Consider the following 27,944-nt stretch of genomic DNA (forward strand, 5'->3'; position numbering starts at 1 on the left):
TCTTGAATAGAACAGAATAAAAAAAAGAATAGACTAGAATGAAATGGGACAAAACAGAATAGGCCCATTTATGGAGAACGTGTGGAGAATGTGCTTGTTGTCACTATTTTTCATTGTTATTTAAAACTCTTGTACCAACCAAAATAGGATATTCGCCTATACTGTATCCTATGAGTCACTTCTTCCCATGCCATGTGCTGTGTGGGAGCAGCAGCACAGCTGTGAAACCTCTTCCTATGAGAGAATGCATCATGTCTGACCTCACTCACAGACGCCACAATGGAGCCAATGCCATGGCACGACACAAGTGGCTGAACAGATTCTGCAGCCACTCCCCGAAACAGCCAGGGATATCCTTTTTCATGGTGGCAGGCGGACTTAGCTCATCCAAATACCAGTTCTACTGGCCCGCCTGTGTTGTCACTGAGGGAGGGAATGGGTGTGGTGCTGGCTGCTGTGTGAGCTGACTGGGGAATCTAGTTGTCACTGAGCAACAAGTCCCCAAAGACCACAATGTCCACTGTTCACCCGCAATGGGACTGGTAGAATGATAATGGAGTTATTCACTGATATAAGCTGCTATTATTCTTTTTACTAGGGGTGGGAAATCACTAGAGTCCCCACGATACAATATTATCATGATACTTAAGTCATGATACAATATTATTGCGATTTTAATAATATTGTGATTTATTCCTTTTTTTCAACTGCAAATTATGTCCCCAAAGGGGGAAAAAACTTTGTCAATATCTGTTTGATCTAATACGATAAAGTTTCCAGTCTGTTCATCTCACTTAAATCTTTTTTTTGCAGCAAAATTGGATTGTCAAGCAGACAGACCTGTCATAAATGTTGCATGCACTTGACAATTTATATAATAAAATATTGCAATACTTTTATATATTGCCACACAAAATATTGCGATATATTGCGATATATTGCTGTATCGATTTTTCCCATGCTCTTACTTTTTATGCTTCTTCACACATAGATATGTCTGTTTTAGAATGAGCAAATGGTGTTGAAGTGAGGTCATCATGTTATTATGTCAGTGAATTATCATTACTTAAGTACTCTTACTCAAGTAAGAGTAAAAAAAAGTAGCCTATTTAAAAGTACAATTTACTATGTTTTAATTATTTACCCTAATGATTACCCTACATTTTGCACATCCTAAGCTGTCCCTGTCTTTGTCTGTCTTGTCTTTCATACTGAACAGCTTGTAGCTTCAGATGCAGCCAGGGATGCTCAGTTTGGAGATTCTCTCCTTTGCCAGATGAGGTAGAGCTGCTACAGCAGCAATATCACAATCAGATAGGCTACATTCATTTAGCTATGGCTATCAGCGGGGTCAAATGAAACTGAGAACTAATGTCACATTACTTCTCAGTTTCAGATGGGGATCACTATAATTTAGTGGATCGTCTACACGTGTCAAATTCATTGGGCCAGTCTTGAACGTAATTTAATTTAATTGGCCACTGCACTAACAAGCCACCAATTTGGGCACTCTAAATGTGGGAGTGATTGTGGACCTGTTAGCGAGCAGTCCCAATGCTGTTTTCATATGAAACAAAAATCTGCATTTACTCATTTACTCAGTGTAAAGTAGTTGAGTAGAATGCCTATTATTTAAATTACTCAAGTAAAAGTATAGCATTATAAAAAAAATACTTTAAAAGTACAAATCCTCAAGAAAGCTACTCAAGTACGTGTATTGAGTACTTTCCACCTCTGGCTGCAGAACAGCATCCATGGACCATGTGGTTGCTCAAGGACAGCAGGGTGGATGCTTGCTGATATGGGCGCTTGAACCTGGGCACTTTAGTTGAAGAGCAGTTGTGGAAGAAATTAAGCTCTAATCATTATATGTGTTAAATATATCATTCTTTCTTTAGTGGGAAAACTACTGGATCCTTTATGCAAATAATGTATCTTTGTGTTTATCAGAAAGTCAAGGACATGTGAAACTCACATTGTTACACTTTTACCCCTCCATTGCACACTACCTACTGTATCTCAGGACTGAAAATCACTCTAGTATATCATTTCTCTATTCAGAGAGCAAAGCACCTGCAACTCCTATCTCTGTTCTCTCATGCACAAATAAAGCTACTCATCAAGACTCAGCCTGTTTATTTGACAAACCCTGGGTAATTTCTTTGATCCAAATCCACGACAGAATATATTCCTGCAACAGCAGTCTCCCTATGACCTCTGTTATATGGATAGAGAGACTTAGGTTCCTGAGGACCAACTCACGTAAGACATTTTCGGCTATTTGGGGCCCATTTCTAGCCTACCTTGTTGAGGTTGGGGGCAACAGGTGACTCGCCCGGCTGGTTTCTCATGGACCCCTTGCGTGGGATCCCAGGCACGGTACCTCATACAGGCATATGGTAACTCTATGCGACTGGTAGTACGACATAATACTGAATGTTGATGATATATGTAGCCTATGTTTTTTTTTTGTTTTTTTTTCTGTGTCTGAGACTGTTTCTCTTGTTTGTGTGTTATTCAAAAAAGTTTAAAATAAAATATTGAAGAAAAAAAACAGCAGTCTCCCTACTTGACCCTGTCCGCACTGCATGTGTAAAGCAGGTTTAGTGTTTCAAACTCTGCAGTGAAAATCATTACTAATAGGCTACCTTACAGTACTTAGAAAAGGAAGGTTTGATATGGGTTAGCTCTGTTCTATAGTGTATTCATACTTGGCAGGACAGTATATTAACATTCTAATTAACAATCTATTAACAATATTGTATTGTTAATAGAGGACTGCTCAACAACCCAAATGTAAAAAGATGGACAAATCATTCACAATCACAGCCAGCAGAACTGGACTCCATTCCAGTTTAACCTTCAACTTGTCACATTTTGAATGAATGACTTTTACTTTTTTATTTGACTGTAGTACTATTTTTTCAAGGGTATTTCCACAGTTACTTAGGTAGAGCAACTGTGTACTTCTTCCACCACATAAACATCAATGTTTTACCATAATGTATGTGTTTGATTTTCTCTGTCTGCCCTATATACACATTGTCATGTATACAAATGATTGAGATTGAAAACAGTACGGGTTCTGTTAATGTAGCCTCGTCTATAAAAGAAGCAAGTCTCCTGTTTCCCTTTTCGAAGCACCATTTTGACGTGGCAGCCATCGGTAAACAATGGGATAACAGTTAGATGAGAATAATGAACCACGAATAGAAAATATTCATTCTATAGCTGTGGTCTAGCCATCGATGCAAAGTCATAACAGCTGCTGTAAAAAGGGTCTAATCCTGATAGGGATTAACCAAGGTGGTGCTATGTCATAACTTGCCATTCTGCCAGCACACTTGCCTGCGGTACAGTCATAAATCCATAGGAATTGAAGCCAACGGGGAAAGGTATGGTGCTTTCACTCGTCACATTTTTGACGAGCGCCATACATCATCAGTGTTGGGCAAGTTACTTTCAAAATGTAATATACTACATATTACTAGTTCCTTTCATTTGAAAGTAATGAGTTACTTTACAATATTACTGTCTGCGTATAGTAACTCGTTACTTATTACACTACTTTTGCATTACTTTCACTGTAATAACAGCAGTAGCAGAATGACATCGCCGGCCCGGAACCATCACGAAAAATAATTTCAAACGTCTTGAAGTCAGTGTAAACAATCCAAAATTCTAAATGTTATCCTTTTCCTTTGTTATTGTCATCTATAGTGGTTATTTGCATAAAAAACAGTTTGATTAGGAAATGATTTAACACAATTAACTATTCTTCCTCATCTAACAACGCCTGTTCCTCTTCTAGCAAAGCCTTCAACTGCAACTTGTCCGCCATGATTACAAGTTCTTGGGAAACAACACAATTACGTCATATGTAATGGACAAGAGTGCACCCATAGACTGTACATATAAATCAGTGCACCACAAGCCACCTCTCGCCGAGAAGAGCCTGGTGACGCGAGGTTACAAGCCACCTAGTGTTTCGGAGGTGTACTGCAGCCAACGTGCTGAGCGACTGAACAGTCAGGTGAAGTTTCTTGCCCCGCAAGAGTTCCCGATTCATTTTCTCCAGACATTTTGAAAAATCCGTATACTGTAACTTGTTTTATGGCTGGAACCAAGCCAACCACCAGCAACCTACTGAACCATGACTGACCATAAAACATTTCACTTCAAGCAAAAACAAAAAAATAACAAAAATGTTTTCGCCTGTCTTTTATTTTTTGTTTTTGCTTCAAGTCAAAGGTTAAAATGTATGGTCTACTTTGATCCATTTCAGAAATTGAAATTCTGCAATATTCCATTACAGTCAAGTTCATTTTTATTACCAAATTCCATGATTCCAAATGCTTTTTCTGCCTTGCAGAAATCACATGGCCCTAACAACTTACTCTGGTAACTCAGTTACTCTGGTAACCTGGTTTTGACGCATGGAAAAGTCATAAATCAACTACAATAAGCCACTTAGGCTCATACTGTTAATAAGAAACCCAGTTAAGTTGCCTGGCTTACTGCTGCGGCATGTTAATCGTTTAACCATGAGAAGACACAACTTATAGAAAATACTTTAATGAATTCAAACAGAAGATTGGGTGTCCATTGACAAGACATGCTGATATAGATACAGCTCAGGAGACCCACATCAGTAAGGGCCAGCTGCCACACGCATTATCAGACCATCGCTCTCCAAATCAGCTTTTCAACGATACCCCCAGACGGCTTGGATGAGGCACACCAGTGGCAGCTAGGCTGCTGCACTGCATTGGAATAATCAGTTTTACAGTGCGCCCACAGAGTGCCAAAGTCACACCCTCTTCTGGGGACCTAAGGGATTTCATTCCGCATTCATTTTTCCATAGAGGTTTAGAAAACTCCTTGTAATTCTTATTTTACTTGGTCAAACCAAGCGAGTCAGCTATATTCAGAATCAGAAGACCAGGCGTAGAACATTTCACTCGGACCAAAATGTCTGTGTGGGGGGGGGGGGGGGGGGGGGGGGGGGTGTCACCTTTTTTCGTTTCTTTTTTTGTCAGAGTAAAATGTTCTACGGTCTCTCCTCATTCTAGCTGACTCGCTTGGTTTGACCAAGTAAAACTTTCTAAATGTCTATGGGAAAATGAATGGGGAATGAAATCCCTTGGGTCCCATGTCAAACCCAGAAGAGGGCGTGACTTTGGCACTTTATTTGATAACTTCACTTCCCACTTCCCACCTCTAGAATAAACCTTTAACAAGCAGAACTCATCTAAAATGACAAGAGAACAAAATGGCCAGCATGTTCTCCAAAGGTAAACAGACAGCAACTTGTTAGAAACTGCTAACCAGAGATTGTCAAGATGCCGTTACAGCAGAGATGGTTCACTCGTGTCAACAAATGCTTGTAGCCTCCACCATGTCATTTTCAACATCCACCTGTGACTTCTCAATGCAGTACTTCTTTCCTACGACAAGTATTCACACACAGCTCTTGTCGTTACTGTGTTGATAAGTAAAATGTAATATGTCATCCTAACCTTACACATGAATGTGTTGAAAGCAAATATATTTGTCCATGTGATGTGTGACAGCTGAGTCATTTTACCCAGAAGATGACAGCAAGTCTCGTGTTTATTCCTCGCTGCCGATGAAAGCGTCTCACAGCGCCTTCCGTCATTTCTTTTGGAAAAATCCCATAATGGAAGCTTGTTTACTTCCTTTATTTGCGTTGGACGCCGGTTTCTTTTTACTTTTCTTCTCGTCCGCTTTCTTGCTCGTGTGCGTTTGTGCTGCTGGCATGGGATGTTTCGGAGCTTGTTTGGCGACCTTCACATCATCTTCCGCCTCGGAGTACGACTCACTCTCGTAGCCTTTTTCTGTCACTGTGGAAAAACGGATGGTCTGGGTTTAGAGATGAGGAGGCAGCGTTGAACATCGCAATGACGACCCGTTGCCGAGGCCAGTGAGAAAACCAAATCTGTTCATTTAGTAGAGCCCGACCGATATTATCGGCCCGCCGATATTATCGGCCGATATTGGCGATTATTGATATATCGGTATCGGTAAAAATATATATATATATCGGCCGATTTTTTTTTTTTTTTTTAATATATATATATATAAGTTATAGACAGCATGGACAGCATGTTGTGTATATTTGATATTTTTTCTTAACTATTCTATTGTGTTTTTGTATTTCTAGTTATTTATAATTACCGGTATTAAATTCCCAGTTAAGTTTACTGTTTCATTGCATTGAGTTTATTAATAAGCTGTAAAATATCCTGCCTACATCACATATTTCAATTCATGTCAACTCAATCATATCTTTGTCAAGTGTTTGATATTTGAGGGTTGCTGATGTGGTGCCTCCTCTGGTCGTTAAGGGCGCCTGTTCGGAGGGAGGGGAACTCGTTGGAATATCGTGATCCTCCCACGTGCTATGTCCTACCGGTGAAGCTTCCCCTGTCAGGTGAAAAGAAGCGGCTGGCTAACTGCCCATGTGGAAGCATGGAGCCAGTTTTCGGCTCTCCCCAGATCGGCAGAGGGTGGAGCAGCAACCAGGATAAATAAATAAAAAATTAGCACTAATGGGGGATTAGCACTAATGGGGGATAAACATTTGATGATAAAAACAAAAATAAAATAAAATAAAAATATCGGCCGATATTATCGGTATCGGTAATTTTTTATTCCCTAAAATCGGTATCGTATCGGTTTCAAAAATCCCATATCGGTCGGGCTCTATCATTTAGTGGCCATTGTTTATGCTATAGAGTACCGCAGGGATGATGTATTTTTGTAGGCTGACCCAGAAATTAGCATCGGCGCTTCCATCATCTGCAAGTCAATGGGGTTTTTTTGTATGGAGATTTTGGTTAGATGCCTGAAATAAGATCTGCGTTTAAAAGTTTATGAAACTGAGACCTTTGTGTTCAGCAATAGAATCTTCATAACACCACTTTTATGATTTGTGAAGTGTAAATGCGAAAACACTTCAAAAATCATAAAAGTGGTCCTCATTTGTGAAGGTTATCCTGCTGAACACAAAGGTCTCAGTTTTATAAATGTTTGTTAACCATTATTATTATTTCAGGCATCTAACCAAAATGCCCATACAAACTAGAACGACCGCACTGCGGATATATGCCTCCGCCAACAAGTGAGCAGTAGACATGCATGTCTGTCCGGAATTTGACATTTGAGCGAAATGTGAAGAAATCCAGTCAAGGTGTTAGAGATATTGCGTTAACGAGCTTGAAAATGGCGATCGTGAGGTCACAGTGTCCTTGACCTTTGACCACCAAAATCTAACCAGTTCATCCTTGAGTCCAAGTGGACACTTGAGCCAAATGTGGCGAAATTCCATCAAGGCGTTCTTGAGAAATCACGAGCTAGAAAATGCTGTTCGTGAGATCACAGTGCCCTTGAACTTTGACCACCAAAATCTAAGCAGTTCATCATTGAATCCAAATGGACGTTTGAGCCAAATTTGATGAAATTCCGTCAAGGCGTTCCTGAGATATTGTGTTAACGAACATCGGACGTACGGACAACCCGAAACCATAATGGTTATCGCCGGCGGAGGCACTCTATATGGTTATTATCTTCTGTGTATAAATTATATGGTCTTCATCATGGCTACAAGTTCGTTTTTTTTGTAAAAGTAGGCTACTTATATTTGAGATAAATCGAGCAATTGGAATTCACTAAAAACATTCATTCGTTTTCAATTTCTGATTGGTACCATACCCATGCATCCTTCATCATCCAGAAAGGTATGAGATTTCATGACCCGCCTCCTCTTCCTTATCTTGATTTCAGAATGCTGCTGCTGCAGAAAGACACAAACACACAAATGCTGAACCACATATTCAACATACAACACAAAGAACATTTCATGCAAGTCGAATAAATGAAATCGATTTCCCATGTATCCCCGACACAATCACCTTACAGTAATTACATCAGTTCTACATATTTCCTGACTTAAGAAGTCTTAAGAGATATCAAGCACTTCAGTGTGGTAGAGCATCACTTCAGTGTGGTAGAGCATCGCCAGATTGCCCATGTGACCCGATTAGGTGAATTCTCCATTAATTTCCCCATAGGCGTTTTGTAAAAATCCTTATAAAAAGGAGGTTTACTTGGACAAACAAGGATTTTCGGCTATATTCAGAATCAGGAGACCAGAGAACATTTCACTCGGACAGAAAAAAAAAGTTTTGTTTTGGTCTGAGTGAAATGTTCTCTGGTCTCTCCTGATTCTGAATATAACTGAATCACTTGGTTTGACCAAGTAAATATCTTTTTATAAGCATTTTATGAAACCCCTATGGGGAAATAAATGGGCAATTTCACTCCATAGGCCCCATGGGTAACCCGGAAGAGGGCGTGACTTAGGAATAGAGCTGCCGAAAATAATCGATTCAGAGATGCATCGCGATGCTTAATAGGACGATTCTGAATCGATTAACAAATATCAAAAATCGATTTTTTTTTTTTTTTTTTTTTTTTAACACATTGACTGCCAGCCGTTTTTTTCTTACTGTAGGTAGCTTCTGCCAAGCCGTTTTTTTGAGGATTGTGGCTCATTTTACAAGCGCCGAGGATTATTTTCTGCTTGGAGTTTGTGAACATACAATATCTCAAAAGTACTAATAGAATGTGTACTTTCTCTGTCTAAAAGAGTTAGTTTGTAGAGTTAGTAGTTATGTAAGCATTATCAGTTGAATACAGCATGGTTTTAGCATGAGAAAAAATATTCAGAGATAAACGGCTTTTTGTGAAATTCGATAGAGCTGTCACTTTAACCATTCATTTTTGGCTCTCTCTCTCTCTCTCTCTCCCTCCCCCTCTCGCTCTCTCTCTCTCTCTCTCTCTCTCCCTTCCCCTCGCTCTCCCTCCCTCTCTCTCTCTCTCTCTCTCTCTCTCCCTCCCTCTCGCTCTCCCTCCCTCTCTCTCTCTCTCCCTCCCTCTCGGGAGGGAGACGCACTAGGTTTAATCCTAGTGAGAGGGGGAGAGGGAGAGAGAGAGAGAGAGAGAGAGAGAGGGAGGGAGGGAGAGAGAGAGAGCGAGAGAGAGAGAGAGAGAGAGAGGGAGAGAGCGAGAGGCAGAGTTGCTTCAACTCCTCAACTCCTCCCTCTTCTTGGCTGCCGCGGCCGTCACAGTCTCAGTGCTTTTGCTGCTCTCCTGTGCCTGTCTGCAGGCTGCTGTTTGAGGAAGTCGGCATGGATTCGCTCGCTTCTTGGGAGTTTTGGTTGAGAGAAGCTTTTGCGATTCTGGTCATATTTATGCTGCGTGTTTCAAAGTGTGTTCCACCTGTAATGTATTATGTAAATTTGCAATCCCGCATCGCCAGCAATCAGTGCGAAAACGAGAGCGTTTTCCCCCAACCATTTTCATGAGAATGTAATACTGTAAAATCGCCTCGCCATTTCCTTGCTCCCTTTTTCTTTGATTTCGCTCGTCTGGGGGAGCACTGTCAACACTTAGTGGGTCGGTAAAATAGATTATACACATTCAATACCTCCAATAATTGTACAGGAGACGTAAAAGGGATTGATCAACGCCCCACCGTCAAAAAAAAAAAAACGATTTTTTTGACGTATCCATACGTCGCTGGCAGTCAAGCGCTGGATTTTTTTTGACGTATGCATACGTCGCTGGCAGTTAACGTGTTAAATAATCAAATAAAATAGAATGTAAGTACATGCAGTTGTTTATTTTAATTATGGATCATAATACAATGCAATTCCAAATGCACTTTTATTTTAAAAGTAGCCACACAGTGAGAAAAAAGAAAGTGAGAAAAAATAAATCATGTATTGCGGAAAAAGTGATGCATCGATTTAAGATGCATCGTATAATCGAATCGAATCGTAGACTTGTATAATCGAATCGTATCGAATCGTGAGATCAGTGAAGATGCACAGCTCTACTTAGGAACTCTATGCGTGACATGTGTGTTCGTTTGTAGCTTGAGAGGATGGACCAATCAGGAGTACCCTATGAACTGCATCACTTAGGACATGTTCAGACTAGGAGGCCAAATCTGATTTGTGAACTTTAATGACCTATAATTACTTTATCCAGATTGGTTTTATGAGTCTGGACGCTCCAAGTCTGATTTGTGTCACTTGTCCCAAACCACATATGGAGGTAGTTCCCAATCTGCCTTCGACTGATGTGTCTTCAGTGCGGACGCACAGATCCACCAAATCTGATTTGAACGTCACTCGCAACTCGTCATCTAATGCTTCTGCGCAGGAAAACCACGTCACCAACGTACATATTTACTGACGCCCACGTCGTTACCATAGCAACCCATGCAGATAGGCTGTTTAGGTCTTGACTCACAGATCCGACTTGAGAATCAGATTTGTGGCAGTGCGGACACACTCCCAAATCAGATTTGGGAAACCAATCAAGATAATGATGATTAATGACTTTATCAGCAAATCAGATTTGCCTGTAATGTGAACATGGCCTTACTTAAACACGTGGGTGTGATTTTTCAGTTCTGAATAAACTGTCACATCTGTAGAAATACCATTGGTACACACACACACACACACACACACACACACACACACACACACACACACACACACACACACACACACACACACACACACACACACACACACACACACACACACACACACACACACACACACACCCTGGGGCAACTCATATCGCACACATCCCTTCCAAATACTGACTTATTTAAAGGTCTAAACAGAAGTTTGAGTGCTTACATTTGAATGTGACACAGACTCCTTGATGGGTTTTTCAGGACAGGGCGACGGCTCTCTCACTTGTGGCTGTTGTGGAGAATCTGGAATGACTGGACAAGTGAAGAAACAAACAGTTTGAAATATTTTCTCTCACGAGAATATGACTCAGCTAGGAGGACACATCGCTCTGTAGCTGAGGACTATTCTTCATGCCAACCACAACATTATGAGAGATCACAGTAAAACTACATGAAATGTGAAGTATATGTGTATTAAGTCATGTGTGTATTAGGACTCAATAAGTTATTTTCTGAGGAATCCTCCCTAAACTCAACTATTATATCTATATATATATATCTATAATCTAGATTTTTTACATTATTCCCCCCCCTTCTTCTGGATTTTTCTCCCATTTCCTCCCCAATTGTACTTGACCAATTCCTCCTGCTGTCCCGGTCGTTGGGCCGCCCCCTCTGCTGATTTGGGGGGAGTTGTTGAAAAGCACATGTGCAGTCGCCAGCGAGCGACTTACATTATTTTCAACCGGACAGCGAGGTGTTTCACGTGCAGGAGGATCACACTATTGCCCCCCCCCAATTCCCCTCCCCCATGGAGAGGCACCCCGGCCGACCAGAGGAGGCACTAGTGGACTCATACCAGGACTCCTACCCCACACTGGCTTCCCACCCGCAGGCACGGCCATTTGAACGTCTGACCAAGCCGGAAAGTACCGCTGCCGGGAATCGAACCTGGGTCTCCCCCGGTGGTAGGCGAGTCCTTTTACCTCTACACCAGAGCCATATGAATTATAGAAGAGTCGCGACATCTCCATTCACTCCAATGGACCAGTTTTTTACTCTCAAGAGTTCCAGGAAGTAAGGCGCTGGATTAAGCAGCACTGTCGAGTTGCAGCAAAATGGACAGTTTGTGTTGTACTTTGAAAGTGGTTTTTTTCTTTTTTTGAATCAAATTGTCAGCTTTATTTTAGCATTCAAAAGTAGCGCGAGACCCCATTCCTGGCTGTTCATTGGCTAATGAGTCTCGCATTTTGGTCCTCCGCTGACGCCACTCTCTCTCTAGAGGACACTACTGTACACTACCCAGACGCCATATTGACACAACTATTGAAACTATGTTTCATGTGTTGTTTCCTGTTTAGAGAAGCCTGGTTTTAGGTCATTGAACTCAAACTGTTGGTATAAGTATATGTGTCACCATTGAAAAGAAAGCTAGAGCCACTCACCCTCATCATCATCACTGCTGTCTGGCACAGGCCTCTTAATCCTGCGCCGCTTCTTCTTCTCCATCTTCTCCTCCTCGCTGTCAGAGGCTTCCATTCGCTTCGTTTTCTTCTTCTTCTTCTTCTCCATCTTCTCCTCCTCGCTGTCAGAGGCTTCCATTCGCTTCGTTTTGCTGCAAGGAGGAAGACGTTTGATTTCATTATGTTGAAAGCCATATTTGACTTTTAGTAGAACACGTATACTTTTCAGTGCACACACCTCTAAAGGAGTTTAAAAACGGTCAACTACCAAAGTTGGCTGCTGCGAGGACCTTTACAAATAAGAAACACTAGATCCAGGTCCATATTTAATCTGTTCTGCATCTCTGCATAAGCGATTCATTTTTGATTTTGGAATGAGCCACATTGAGATCAGATTATTCAATTCTTGATTAGTGGCACCAGTGGTGACACTGGATCTCAATGGATCCACTGTCCAAAATTTATTTTCAGGCTAAAAAAAATTACCGTACTAGATAAAAAATAATGACTCTACACATTTTTCATTTAAATACCTACTTGCTTTAAATGCTAAATCATGTGTAGAATTCATTAATGTTGGATCAAAGGACAATTCATTGCGCACACGCGCACACGCACACACACACACACACACACACACACACACACACACACACACACACACACACACGCACACACACACACACACACACACACACACAAGATGTCTTTGAGCTACAGTCCAAGTCAAGTCAGGTCTTTGGTCACAAGTCCAAGTCAAGTCTCAAGTCTCTTATGGATGAGCGTTCTATCATCTGCTGCATGCCATCCGGTCTGCTTAGAACACTGAATAGCTCAAATTCAATTCAGGAATTCAACGCATGTTCTGTATTATCATCACTCCATTAACATACAGTATCAGCATTGATTAGGTGTCTCAAGTCACTTGCACAGACACACGCACACGCACACACACACACACACACACACACACACACACACACACACACACACACACACACACACAGCTAGCTAGCTACCTCCTGGAGTCTTTCTTAGCCTCCCTGGGCGGCTCCACTGCCACAGCCTCTTGTGTGGGTTCAGCCGTCTGCTCGGCTGTGGACGGAGCCACGACCTCCTCCTTCACAGTCTTGTCGGGTCTCTCTGTGAGGCGAGACACAGTTAGAGCTCATTGATGCATCATTGTTTGTCATCCGAAAATAAATGCGTCCATTTCAAACGGTGTAAACGTCACTGCCCACATTATATAGTTTCATGCGTCTTTCACGTTGGTATCGTGTTAAGCAATACATCCACAAGTGGGCACTGGGCAGTAAAGAGTCAAATGTGTGAGTGGTACTGTTCCGTTTCATCCGTACCCGGAAGCTTTCAGAAAGCGTGCAGAATTATGCACAAAATGAACGCAGAGTACGGACAGAAAGAAAGCTCCATCCGTATGAAGATCCATATTTAACGTTGAGCATAATCGGCCCTTTACTCATCTGGATTTAAGCAGAGGTTTTCCTGCATAGAGGAATTTTTGGCGCCGCCCCAAAGAGGTTTTTAGCAGCTAACAGCTAGCTAGCTATTTAACATGCTAGCTCATCTTCAGTCACAATCAAATTGCCATGACGTATCACTTTAGCAGTACATTGAGTCATACGTCATGATTCCATTTTAGCAACAGCTTATTTTTTTATTTTATTTTTTTTACTTATGCACAAAATTAAGTTATTTGTCAAAAATATTTGACAGACCGAAGGTACGGTTGCATATAGCTGAAGCCACACACACACACACCTCTCCACTGTCGTGAGTGTTATTAAAAACACTAGTTTTAGCTGCATTGTTTTTTTTTCCATCAAGGCAATGTCGAGGAGATATTGGCTCATAATAAGTGTCCGCAAATGCAGAGAAGAGCGTGCATGTTGTTGTCTGTGTTTCGATCGATCCCGCGTCAGCTCTACTCCTATACCCTTTTAGACATGTTGCTAACTTTCCACGTTTATGTTATAGGTGTTCGATACGGTTGACATTTAGTTCCAGTCATTCACCATTTTGACAGCGAGAATAAGCTGGTGCAAATATAACTTACTTGCCACTTGAGTCCCGAAGAAGTTCAACATTGGATTGGTCTTTCCAGCTGGTTTGCTTTTGGGGGGCTCAACCTACAATATAAACACAATCAAAACATCATTATACCATTCTGTACATTGATTTCCCTAGAAACAACAATTAGGAGCATAAAAGCCATACCACAGGTGCAACTTCTTTCGGCTGCGACTTCCCCTCTTTGCCGGCGTCCTGGTTCTTGGGAGTTGTCTTATTCGCGAACATCCCCATGATGCCTTTGGGCGGCTTGGTGGAGGGTTTAGAAGCCAGACTGCCGTGACCGTTCATGGCCGATTTGACATGTTGAGGCTCCGGCGTTGGAGCCTGCACCTCTTCCCTGGCCTGCTCCATCTCCACAGAGGACATGGGCTCTGCACCGGCACAGCGTATGGCACTGTACCTGCAAACACGACCAAAACACAAGCAAGCTAATAGAGCGGAACAAGTTACGTGACGTCTCTTGCCCCGGAAGAGAGAGTTCCCGATTCATTTTCCTCCATAGTAGACATTTAGAAAAATCCTTATAACGAGTTCTAAGGGTGGAACCAAGCCAACCAGCGAACTACTGAATCATGACAGTAAAAAAAAAAAGAAGAAAAAAATGGATTTGCGCTCGATCACAATAACGCGACAAATCCATCTTGCCGCGCTCCAATCGATTGATTTGAATCTAAAGCACCAATCAGTGTCCTATGAGGCAGCTAGGGGCGGGCTTTAGGTGTGACGACAGATGGTTCATCATCAGGTGAGAGGGGAGTGGCTGCCCCCAAGTGGATGAGGAGTTAATTTGTCTTGGGGGGGGGGGGGGTTTATTCACATTTTTCTTATTGTTCCAGACCTTCCACACGTGTGGACTGTCAAAAGCCCAGATCCCTTTTCCCTTCTAGTTCTACTGGCACAGTGACAAGAGGACAGACGTACCTGCTGCAGTTCTTCAGATTGTCTTTCACGGCATCGTAGTCCACGCTGTAGAGCGGACCGCTGTCTCTCAGCACAGCTTTCTGCACGCTGTACACATGGACACTGACTATCAAGCTCATCTTGGACTTGGCATCTGCAAAGGAAAATGCTGAATAGTTAATATGTCCACTGGGAAACTTTACAAAGTGCTGATTTCCTTCTCTTTTTTATGAGATGTGAGTGTTTTAATTCACTTTTTTTGGTGTACTCCACTTTCCCTCAATGTGCTCCGACTACTTTTACTTTTGCATGAACATGTCACTTTCAATCAAAGGTGGGCACATTTTGCTTCTTTAAATTGTTGCCCTTTCTTCTTCTCTCCCCGCTACTCTCATCCATTGTTATTGTTGTGTATCGGTCAGTTTGAGTCTGGTTCTCCCTCTTGTCCTGTGTTATTATGTCATGTGTTTTCATGTTGTCCTGTGTTATTATGTCATGTGTTTTCATGTTGTCCTGTGTTATTATGTCATGTGTTTCCATGTTGTCCTGTGTTATTATGTCATGTGTTTTCATGTTGTCCTGTGTTATTATGTCATGTGTTTCCATGTTGTCCTGTGTTATTATGTCATGTGTTTTCATGTTGTCCTGTGTTATTATGTCATGTGTTTTCATGTTGTCCTGTGTTATTATGTCATGTGTTTTCATGTTGTCCTGTGTTATTATGTCATGTGTTTTCATGTTGTCCTGTGTTATTATGTCATGTGTTTCCATGTTGTCCTGTGTTATTATGTCATGTGTTTTCATGTTGTCCTGTGTTATTATGTCATGTGTTTCCATGTTGTCCTGTGTTATTATGTCATGTGTTTTCATGTTGTCCTGTGTTATTATGTCATGTGTTTTCATGTTGTCCTGTGTTATTATGTCATGTGTTTTCATGTTGTCCTGTGTTATTATGTCATGTGTTTCCATGTTGTCCTGTGTTATTATGTCATGTGTTTTCATGTTGTCCTGTGTTATTATGTCATGTGTTTTCATGTTGTCCTGTGTTATTATGTCATGTGTTTCCATGTTGTCCTGTGTTATTATGTCATGAGTTTTCATGTTGTCCTGTGTCATTATGTCATGTGTTTTCATGTTGTCCTGTGTTATTATGTCATGTGTTTCCATGTTGTCCTGTGTTATTATGTCATGTGTTTCCATGTTGTCCTGTGTTATTATGTCATGAGTTTTCATGTTGTCCTGTGTCATTATGTCATGTGTTTTCATGTTGTCCTGTGTTATTATGTCATGTGTTTCCATGTTGTCCTGTGTTATTATGTCATGTGTTTCCATGTTGTCCTGTGTTATTATGTCATGAGTTTTCATGTTGTCCTGTGTCATTATGTCATGTGTTTTCATGTTGTCCTGTGTTATTATGTCATGTGTTTCCATGTTGTCCTGTGCTATTATGTCATGTGTTTTCATGTTGTCCTGTGTTATTATGTCATGTGTTTCCATGTTGTCCTGTGTTATTATGTCATGAGTTTTCATGTTGTCCTGTGTCATTATGTCATGTGTTTTCATGTTGTCCTGTGTTATTATGTCATGTGTTTTCATGTTGTCCTGTGTTATTATGTCATGTGTTTTCATGTTGTCCTGTGTCATTATGTCATGTGTTTCCATGTTGTCCTGTGTTATTATGTCATGTGTTTTCATGTTGTCCTGTGTTATTATGTCATGTGTTTCCATGTTGTCCTGTGTTATTATGTCATGTGTTTCCATGTTGTCCTGTGTCATTATGTCATGTGTTTTCATGTTGTCCTGTGTTATTATGTCATGTGTTTCCATGTTGTCCTGTGTCATTATGTCATGTGTTTCCATGTTGTCCTGTGTTATTATGTCATGTGTTTTCATGTTGTCCTGTGTTATGTCATGTGTTTCCATGTTGTCCTGTGTTATTATGTCATGTGTTTTCATGTTGTCCTGTGTTATTATGTCATGTGTTTCCATGTTGTCCTGTGTTATTATGTCATGAGTTTTCATGTTGTCCTGTGTTATTATGTCATGTGTTTCCATGTTGTCCTGTGTTATTATGTCATGTGTTTCCATGTTGTCCTGTGTTATTATGTCATGTGTTTCCATGTTGTCCTGTGTTATTATGTCATGTGTTTCCATGTTGTCCTGTGTTATTATGTCATGTGTTTCCATGTTGTCCTGTGTTATTATGTCATGTGTTTTCATGTTGTCCTGTGTCATTATGTCATGTGTTTCCATGTTGTCCTGTGTCATTATGTCATGTGTTTCCATGTTGTCCTGTGTCATTATGTCATGTGTTTCCATGTTGTCCTGTGTTATTATGTCATGTGTTTCCATGTTGTCCTGTGTTATTATGTCATGTGTTTCCATGTTGTCCTGTGTCATTATGTCATGTGTTTTCATGTTGTCCTGTGTTATTATGTCATGTGTTTCCATGTTGTCCTGTGTTATTATGTCATGTGTTTTCATGTTGTCCTGTGTCATTATGTCATGTGTTTCCATGTTGTCCTGTGTTATTATGTCATGTGTTTTCATGTTGTCCTGTGTTATTATGTCATGTGTTTTCATGTTGTCCTGTGTCATTATGTCATGTGTTTCCATGTTGTCCTGTGTTATTATGTCATGTGTTTCCATGTTGTCCTGTGTTATTATGTCATGTGTTTCCATGTTGTCCTGTGTTATTATGTCATGTGTTTTCATGTTGTCCTGTGTTATTATGTCATGTGTTTCCATGTTGTCCTGTGTTATTATGTCATGTGTTTCCATGTTGTCCTGTGTTATTATGTCATGTGTTTTCATGTTGTCCTGTGTTATTATGTCATGTGTTTTCATGTTGTCCTGTGTTATTATGTCATGTGTTTCCATGTTGTCCTGTGTCATTATGTCATGTGTTTCCATGTTGTCCTGTGTTATTATGTCATGTGTTTCCATGTTGTCCTGTGTTATTATGTCATGTGTTTTCATGTTGTCCTGTGTTATTATGTCATGTGTTTCCATGTTGTCCTGTGTCATTATGTCATGTGTTTTCATGTTGTCCTGTGTTATTATGTCATGTGTTTCCATGTTGTCCTGTGTCATTATGTCATGTGTTTTCATGTTGTCCTGTGTCATTATGTCATGTGTTTCCATGTTGTCCTGTGTTATTATGTCATGTGTTTCCATGTTGTCCTGTGTTATTATGTCATGTGTTTCCATGTTGTCCTGTGTCATTATATGTGTTTTCATGTTGTCCTGTGTCATTATGTCATGTGTTTCCATGTTGTCCTGTGTTATTATGTCATGTGTTTCCATGTTGTCCTGTGTTATTATGTCATGTGTTTTCATGTTGTCCTGTGTTATTATGTCATGTGTTTTCATGTTGTCCTGTGTTATTATGTCATGTGTTTCCATGTTGTCCTGTGTTATTATGTCATGTGTTTTCATGTTGTCCTGTGTCATTATGTCATGTGTTTTCATGTTGTCCTGTGTTATTATGTCATGTGTTTTCATGTTGTCCTGTGTTATTATGTCATGTGTTTTCATGTTGTCCTGTGTTATTATGTCATGTGTTTTCATGTTGTCCTGTGTTATTATGTCATGTGTTTTCATGTTGTCCTGTGTTATTATGTCATGTGTTTCCATGTTGTCCTGTGTTATTATGTCATGTGTTTTCATGTTGTCCTGTGTCATTATGTCATGTGTTTTCATGTTGTCCTGTGTTATTATGTCATGTGTTTCCATGTTGTCCTGTGTTATTATGTCATGTGTTTTCATGTTGTCCTGTGTTATTATGTCATGTGTTTCCATGTTGTCCTGTGTCATTATGTCATGTGTTTTCATGTTGTCCTGTGTTATTATGTCATGTGTTTCCATGTTGTCCTGTGTTATTATGTCATGTGTTTTCATGTTGTCCTGTGTCATTATGTCATGTGTTTCCATGTTGTCCTGTGTTATTATGTCATGTGTTTTCATGTTGTCCTGTGTTATTATGTCATGTGTTTCCATGTTGTCCTGTGTTATTATGTCATGTGTTTCCATGTTGTCCTGTGTCATTATGTCATGTGTTTTCATGTTGTCCTGTGTCATTATGTCATGTGTTTTCATGTTGTCCTGTGTTATTATGTCATGTGTTTCCATGTTGTCCTGTGTTATTATGTCATGTGTTTCCATGTTGTCCTGTGTTATTATGTCATGTGTTTCCATGTTGTCCTGTGTTATTATGTCATGTGTTTTCATGTTGTCCTGTGTTATTATGTCATGTGTTTTCATGTTGTCCTGTGTCATTATGTCATGTGTTTTCATGTTGTCCTGTGTTATTATGTCATGTGTTTTCATGTTGTCCTGTGTTATTATGTCATGTGTTTTCATGTTGTCCTGTGTTATTATGTCATGTGTTTTCATGTTGTCCTGTGTTATTATGTCATGTGTTTTCATGTTGTCCTGTGTTATTATGTCATGTGTTTTCATGTTGTCCTGTGTTATTATGTCATGTGTTTTCATGTTGTCCTGTGTTATTATGTCATGTGTTTTCATGTTGTCCTGTGTCATTATGTCATGTGTTTTCATGTTGTCCTGTGTTATTATGTCATGTGTTTTCATGTTGTCCTGTGTTATTATGTCATGTGTTTTCATGTTGTCCTGTGTCATTATGTCATGTGTTTCCATGTTGTCCTGTGTCATTATGTCATGTGTTTTCATGTTGTCCTGTGTTATTATGTCATGTGTTTTCATGTTGTCCTGTGTTATTATGTCATGTGTTTCCATGTTGTCCTGTGTCATTATGTCATGTGTTTTCATGTTGTCCTGTGTCATTATGTCATGTGTTTCCATGTTGTCCTGTGTTATTATGTCATGTGTTTCCATGTTGTCCTGTGTTATTATGTCATGTGTTTTCATGTTGTCCTGTGTTATTATGTCATGTGTTTTCATGTTGTCCTGTGTTATTATGTCATGTGTTTTCATGTTGTCCTGTGTTATTATGTCATGTGTTTCCATGTTGTCCTGTGTTATTATGTCATGTGTTTTCATGTTGTCCTGTGTCATTATGTCATGTGTTTTCATGTTGTCCTGTGTTATTATGTCATGTGTTTTCATGTTGTCCTGTGTTATTATGTCATGTGTTTCCATGTTGTCCTGTGTTATTATGTCATGTGTTTCCATGTTGTCCTGTGTTATTATGTCATGTGTTTTCATGTTGTCCTGTGTTATTATGTCATGTGTTTCCATGTTGTCCTGTGTCATTATGTCATGTGTTTTCATGTTGTCCTGTGTTATTATGTCATGTGTTTCCATGTTGTCCTGTGTTATTATGTCATGTGTTTTCATGTTGTCCTGTGTCATTATGTCATGTGTTTCCATGTTGTCCTGTGTTATTATGTCATGTGTTTCCATGTTGTCCTGTGTTATTATGTCATGTGTTTCCATGTTGTCCTGTGTTATTATGTCATGTGTTTCCATGTTGTCCTGTGTTATTATGGCATGTGTTTTCATGTTGTCCTGTGTTATTATGTCATGTGTTTTCATGTTGTCCTGTGTCATTATGTCATGTATTTCCATGTTGTCCTGTGTTATTATGTCATGTGTTTCCATGTTGTCCTGTGTCATTATGTCATGTGTTTCCATGTTGTCCTGTGTTATTATGTCATGTGTTTCCATGTTGTCCTGTGTCATTATGTCATGTGTTTCCATGTTGTCCTGTGTTATTATGTCATGTGTTTCCATGTTGTCCTGTGTTATTATGTCATGTGTTTCCATGTTGTCCTGTGTTATTATGTCATGTGTTTCCATGTTGTCCTGTGTCATTATGTCATGTGTTTCCATGTTGTCCTGTGTTATTATGTCATGTGTTTCCATGTTGTCCTGTGTCATTATGTCATGTGTTTTCATGTTGTCCTGTGTTATTATGTCATGTGTTTCCATGTTGTCCTGTGTTATTATGTCATGTGTTTTCATGTTGTCCTGTGTTATTATGTCATGTGTTTTCATGTTGTCCTGTGTTATTATGTCATGTGTTTCCATGTTGTCCTGTGTCATTATGTCATGTGTTTCCATGTTGTCCTGTGTCATTATGTCATGTGTTTTCATGTTGTCCTGTGTCATTATGTCATGTGTTTTCATGTTGTCCTGTGTTATTATGTCATGTGTTTTCATGTTGTCCTGTGTCATTATGTCATGTGTTTTCATGTTGTCCTGTGTTATTATGTCATGTGTTTTCATGTTGTCCTGTGTCATTATGTCATGTGTTTTCATGTTGTCCTGTGTCATTATGTCATGTGTTTTCATGTTGTCCTGTGTTATTATGTCATGTGTTTTCATGTTGTCCTGTGTCATTATGTCATGTGTTTTCATGTTGTCCTGTGTTATTATGTCATGTGTTTTCATGTTGTCCTGTGTTATTATGTCATGTGTTTTCATGTTGTCCTGTGTTATTATGTCATGTGTTTCCATGTTGTCCTGTGTCATTATGTCATGTGTTTTCATGTTGTCCTGTGTCATTATGTCATGTGTTTCCATGTTGTCCTGTGTTATTATGTCATGTGTTTCCATGTTGTCCTGTGTTATTATGTCATGTGTTTCCATGTTGTCCTGTGTTATTATGTCATGTGTTTCCATGTTGTCCTGTGTCATTATGTCATGTGTTTCCATGTTGTCCTGTGTTATTATGTCATGTGTTTCCATGTTGTCCTGTGTCATTATGTCATGTGTTTTCATGTTGTCCTGTGTTATTATGTCATGTGTTTCCATGTTGTCCTGTGTTATTATGTCATGTGTTTTCATGTTGTCCTGTGTTATTATGTCATGTGTTTTCATGTTGTCCTGTGTTATTATGTCATGTGTTTCCATGTTGTCCTGTGTCATTATGTCATGTGTTTCCATGTTGTCCTGTGTCATTATGTCATGTGTTTTCATGTTGTCCTGTGTCATTATGTCATGTGTTTTCATGTTGTCCTGTGTTATTATGTCATGTGTTTTCATGTTGTCCTGTGTCATTATGTCATGTGTTTTCATGTTGTCCTGTGTTATTATGTCATGTGTTTCCATGTTGTCCTGTGTTATTATGTCATGTGTTTTCATGTTGTCCTGTGTCATTATGTCATGTGTTTCCATGTTGTCCTGTGTTATTATGTCATGTGTTTTCATGTTGTCCTGTGTCATTATGTCATGTGTTTTCATGTTGTCCTGTGTTATTATGTCATGTGTTTTCATGTTGTCCTGTGTCATTATGTCATGTGTTTTCATGTTGTCCTGTGTTATTATGTCATGTGTTTTCATGTTGTCCTGTGTCATTATGTCATGTGTTTTCATGTTGTCCTGTGTCATTATGTCATGTGTTTCCATGTTGTCCTGTGTTATTATGTCATGAGTTTCCATGTTGTCCTGTGTTATTATGTCATGAGTTTTCATGTTGTCCTGTGTTATTATGTCATGTGTTTCCATGTTGTCCTGTGTCATTATGTCATGTGTTTTCATGTTGTCCTGTGTTATTATGTCATGTGTTTCCATGTTGTCCTGTGTTATTATGTCATGTGTTTCCATGTTGTCCTGTGTTATTATGTCATGTGTTTTCATGTTGTCCTGTGTTATTATGTCATGTGTTTTCATGTTGTCCTGTGTCATTATGTCATGTGTTTCCATGTTGTCCTGTGTCATTATGTCATGTGTTTCCATGTTGTCCTGTGTCATTATGTCATGTGTTTCCATGTTGTCCTGTGTTATTATGTCATGTGTTTTCATGTTGTCCTGTGTCATTATGTCATGTGTTTCCATGTTGTCCTGTGTTATTATGTCATGTGTTTTCATGTTGTCCTGTGTCATTATGTCATGTGTTTTCATGTTGTCCTGTGTTATTATGTCATGTGTTTTCATGTTGTCCTGTGTCATTATGTCATGTGTTTTCATGTTGTCCTGTGTTATTATGTCATGTGTTTTCATGTTGTCCTGTGTCATTATGTCATGTGTTTTCATGTTGTCCTGTGTCATTATGTCATGTGTTTCCATGTTGTCCTGTGTTATTATGTCATGAGTTTCCATGTTGTCCTGTGTTATTATGTCATGAGTTTTCATGTTGTCCTGTGTTATTATGTCATGTGTTTCCATGTTGTCCTGTGTCATTATGTCATGTGTTTTCATGTTGTCCTGTGTTATTATGTCATGTGTTTCCATGTTGTCCTGTGTTATTATGTCATGTGTTTCCATGTTGTCCTGTGTTATTATGTCATGTGTTTCCATGTTGTCCTGTGTTATTATGTCATGTGTTTCCATGTTGTCCTGTGTCATTATGTCATGTGTTTTCATGTTGTCCTGTGTCATTATGTCATGTGTTTCCATGTTGTCCTGTGTCATTATGTCATGTGTTTCCATGTTGTCCTGTGTCATTATGTCATGTGTTTTCATGTTGTTCACTTGCAATGCACTATAAAAGTACAAAAAGGCACATGAGCCAGCCCGGCCCAGCCCCCGCCCCCAGACCAAAACAACACCAAAAACTAGGCGGGGTTATGGGGAAACCACATGGCATCAGCCTACCTTCCAGCTGGTCCTCTCTGACCACTGAAACCTTATGACCCTGAAAAGGAAGCATGACAGAAAGCACTGTCACAACTGCAATCAAAACAGACACACAGTGTGACAGTGTCAGAGTAAAATGATTGATTGACTGCTTATTGATTGGTTGTTGATCATTGTTGACTCTGTTTAATTATGATCTAGCTGACATGCATAGCTGACATCTCAGGCACTCATTTTGAGTGTCTCTTCTGAGAAGCTGTTTGTTATGTTACAACAGCTGCTGGGATTTCGACACACATGTAGGCAGAGGTCATTTTTCAGTTTTTTACAGATGATTAAAGTGCAGATTATAAACTTTCAAATGACGTGTCACACATTGTAATCTGAAAAAGATGAAGGGGTTTTTAGAGGTCGGGTCCTTGCTCATCTCTGGAGCAAAGTGACTGGGTAGGTTAGTAGGCCTAATTTTGGCAGGTCCTGTAAGTATAATGTGTTTTACTGTGATGATTGTCTTATTTTCTTGAGTAAGTGTGTTTATGTAGTTTCTAATGCAATTTTGAGTGTGACTAATAACGGATGATTTTAGGATAGGTTCTTTTCAAGTACCATATTTATTGGTGTCTAAATCTATTTTATGTTTGTGATGGGGATTTTTGATACAGATTTTTAGATGACTATGTGTTTTGTGTTATTGTCTGTCCTGTTTTTAGAACATCGGGGACCATGTTGGAAATACGTGTTTACACTTTTACATGCTATCCCTTGGATCTTGTTGTTGTCTCTATATCCATTAATAAAGTCAATCAATCAATCAATCAATCAATCAAGATATGCTTATTTGAATGTTCACACTCCTAAAAGCCACATTCAGAGATAACGGCCATCAAAGTTGGAGAAGCTTTTCACACTTAGGCAGCCAGGTAAGGGCGGAGTGGACAACAAGCACTTTTATTTAACAATGTACACTTATTTAACACTTACACTTATTCTAAAACGCTACATTTTGTGTGGAATCGATAGTTCAATCAAAACCTAAACTTGTGTGTTAATGGAAAAACTAAAAACGCTTTTTTTAATCAAAAAATACATTATTTTCTCATTTTCTGGGAATTATAATCGGCCTACATGAGGTACCTCTTCCTGGGGCGTGTATAAAGACAAAGACGGTGCCAAACATGTCTTGTTAATTGGCTTGCTTCCTACCGTGTGGCCATTCTCAGCACACTTGCCCGACACCAGATAGGTGGCATGCAGCTGAGCCGAGCTTTCTTTCCTCTTGTGATCCAGGTAATGGTAGAGCATCCTGAAACAAGGACACACATTTTCATCAGTATGTTTTAGCAGTTTAAAAAAAGTTACCTAGCCAGCTATCTGAAAAACTCTTAATTATCCTTTTAGCCAAGTGACATTACGCTGTATTCCCCCAATATGGTTAATCAGAAAAAGATATATGAATGTAAATATTACTATATGTATGAAGGAAGAAGTTTCACCGCACACAATGTGGAACTTTTAAGTTGATTTATTCTCTAAAAAAAGCAACACGTTTCGCCGCTCAGGCTTCATCAGGCTCATATCAGTCAGTCACATATCAGCACAATGTTTTTATAGGCTGCACACCTGTAATCAGTGGAATGGGCAACAGTAGTAGGTGTAAGGAAAAGATATTCCCTCACCCGAGTCCAGCTTCTGTCCCGTCCCTATTTTCACAGGGATAGAGTTGGGTATTTTTTAAGATAACGAATTAAATGTCGTGTTGTGATCTTGGTGGATTTTGTAGAATGTATATTGTAATGGATTTGTAATTTATTTGTGCCTGTTATTATTAACATGTTCTTTCTGCTTCCAGATATGCCACCTAGTGAGGAAAGGCAGGACCACACCCCCTCCTACACTTTTTTCCCCTTTCACCACCCTCCCTCCCCTTATGTAGGGATCAGAAGCAGGGATCATGGAGTATATTTATTTGTGACAAGCTGGAGAGACGGTTGACAGTCGGAGAGACGGCATCTGGTACGGGATGGGTTTAGCACCCCAGCCTGGCTCTCTCGTGAGGGAGAAATCCACAAACACTACGGATTAGCTTCCCGAAAATCTGTGTAAATATCGGCGCGGCCTGGGGTCCTTCAGGCTAGAGCGAGGTGCTCGGCGTAGCCGAATGACGTGCAACGCACAGGCCTTCTTGAGGCATCCACTCTGCCACTGGATGCCTTTGCCCCGGGAGGGCCTGGTGAGACGAAGGAGGAGAGCGGCCGGGAGACAACCCATAGCGCCTTAGAGCCTCCATGCACCGAAGGGTCTCGCAATGCTGCGGTCTAGCACTAGCTCTATTGCAGCGGATTGGGCGTGATCGGCCCTTCCACGGGCAACGTTGCAGACAGAGTAGGAGGGCTGATCCGTGTGCGGCTGCTTCTGGGATGCGGGTCGGGGTCTTAATCGGCCTCGGCTGGGTCTACTGGGCGAGGGTGTATGATGTTGAACAGAGCCGAAACACCTTACGACCCCAGTTAACATCACTGATGACGCATCCCAGTGCATGCTGAAGTATGTATATTTGTAACATTGTTGCCCTACCTTTTGTAAAATGTATTGTTGCCCTTTTGTATAATTAATGATTTTTATATATATATATTGTTGTTCATGGCCTAATACTTGTATTGATATTGATTGAGCCTTTTGATATTATGAATGAGATGTAACCATTGCTAATTTGTATGAAGATTGGAATTGATTACCATTGGCTCCTGGTAGCCCTCTGTCAGCTGCTGCCCATTCCACTGATTACAGGTGCAGCCTATAAAAACATTGTGCTGATATGTGATTGAATGATATGAGCCTGATGAAGCCTGAGTGGCGAAACGCGTTGCTTTTTTAGAGAATAAATCAACTTAAAAGTTCCACATTGTGTGCGGTGAAACTTCTTCCTTTTTACTATGGACTTCCTTCCTGACACCACCGGCACCAATGTGAAGATCTGAGCTGTGCAGGGCAATCTAACGTCATTGAACTCTTGATTACTATATGTATGTTGCACTGTATGTGAGGTCATTTGATTTGCATCATACTGTCAACCCCTGTAAGGGGCCAATACATAGGCTACTATAGTCACTGCAGTACACACACACACACACACACACACACACACACACACACACACACACACACACACACACACACACACACACACACACACACACACACACACACACACACACACACACACACACACACACACACACACACACACAGTGTTTTCCTCATCCACGTTGCTAGCCTAGATAGGAATAGCAGTGCACTCACTGTTTTGCTGTGTTGACATGGACCCCAAGAGTGAGACTCAGCCATTTATAGGTCACCTGCATAATTGAGACAAAACGTGTTCATTGGCTGTCCAAATTAATACGACATTGGCGAAAGAAAGACATGTTGGTTGAGTATTTCAGTCTACAAAGACATTACATCTAAAGACCGCTAAAGGGACCATACAGTCGCGACATTAACGACTGTATGGTCCCCTGTGATGATACAACATGTAGTTAGCCAACCAGTAACGCTACTGTTAGCCCGGTGGGTGCCATTCCCTGTATGAAAAACTTCACGCCAAACGTCATTCAAAAAATCCGGCACTATTTGGCAAACGTACTGTCTGTTCGAGCAGGACTTGGAACCTTGAACGAATCCGTAGCGGAGTCACCCTTCAATTCGGCACACATCAAAAACATCACGTATCACTTATTATTTAACTTTCGGGATGTCGTCCACCAAAATGCACAGTTGTTGGCGGTAACGTTAGCTTGCAGTGCGAATCAACTGCTGAGGTTCAATTGGACTTGAGCGTTACCAAAAGACCATACCGTTAACGATTCGTAAAATGTCTTCAGTCATTTTCTAGCAAACAGACATTATTATATCACTCACTAGTAAGGCTAATGTTGTTAGCTTGGCTATCACCAGGGATAATGTCTGGCAGAAATGCTGTCTGCCAAACAAGAGGAAGCATCAACAGTCAAGACTTCACTTACTATCTTGTTGTGATCGTTGACATATTCATCGATATTATCCAAATAAAGCTCGTCCATAGTGTTTAAATGTGCGTGTCGGTGGACGGTGCTATGTTGACTTTTGTTGCGACAATTTAACTGCGCGGGAAGCCGGGGAACACTCTTTATTTACTTCCGGCCACATGTCATGTGCTGTTCCGTTCATGGTTCCGTTCCATGGTCTTCCTGTGAGACTATCGGCTGCCCTCTACAGGTGAACAAAGGCTATTGCTGCTGTTGCTGTGATACAGTATTACCGTAAAATGTGTCCTTTTAAAACGTGTTCCAATCCTTTATCATGCTTTTGTCAAAACAAGTGTGTGTGTGTGTGTGTGTGTGTGTGTGTGTGTGTGTGTGTGTGTGTGTGTGTGTGTGTGTGTGTGTGTGTGTGTGTGTGTGTGTGTGTGTGTGTGTGTGTGTGTGTGTGTG

The 27,944-nt window shown here is 40.3% G+C and overlaps 1 protein-coding gene across 2 annotated transcripts; it reads right to left on the reverse strand.

The window, feature by feature from the left end:
* Positions 1-4,673: 4,673 nt before the first annotated feature.
* On the reverse strand, positions 4,674-27,609 carry pold3 (polymerase (DNA-directed), delta 3, accessory subunit). 2 transcript variants are annotated; one of them, XM_083653595.1, is made up of 12 exons: positions 27,498-27,609; positions 26,776-26,831; positions 24,679-24,778; positions 23,494-23,533; positions 14,995-15,127; positions 14,218-14,473; positions 14,057-14,129; positions 13,002-13,125; positions 11,965-12,134; positions 10,743-10,831; positions 7,735-7,816; positions 4,674-5,864 (listed from the first exon to the last, which is right to left on the reverse strand). In XM_083653595.1, exons 1-12 carry the CDS (start codon positions 27,552-27,554, stop codon positions 5,656-5,658), a joined length of 1,389 nt encoding a protein of 462 aa, XP_083509721.1. In that variant the 5' UTR covers positions 27,555-27,609; the 3' UTR covers positions 4,674-5,655. The 2 variants fall into 2 exon arrangements, with proteins under 2 accessions (XP_083509721.1, XP_083509720.1); XM_083653594.1 differs by having other exon boundaries at positions 7,735-7,819.
* Between the last annotated feature and the right edge of the window lie 335 nt (positions 27,610-27,944).

The sequence above is a fragment of the Poromitra crassiceps genome (genome assembly GCF_964638095.1).
Source record: "Poromitra crassiceps genome assembly, chromosome: 17".
NCBI lineage: Eukaryota > Metazoa > Chordata > Actinopteri > Beryciformes > Melamphaidae > Poromitra > Poromitra crassiceps.

Bases quoted from the DNA above. Each gene is read 5' to 3' on its own strand.
- pold3 (XM_083653594.1), bottom strand. From the start codon at position 27,554: ATGGACGAGCTTTATTTGGATAATATCGATGAATATGTCAACGATCAC. The intron at 26,832-27,497 runs GTAAGTGAAGTC...TCAATTATGCAG, and splicing joins TCAACGATCACAACAAGATA to GTGACCTATAAATGGCTGAG. The intron at 13,126-14,056 runs GTAAGTTATATT...CTCGCCTCACAG, and splicing joins CTTCGGGACTCAAGTGGCAA to AGAGACCCGACAAGACTGTG.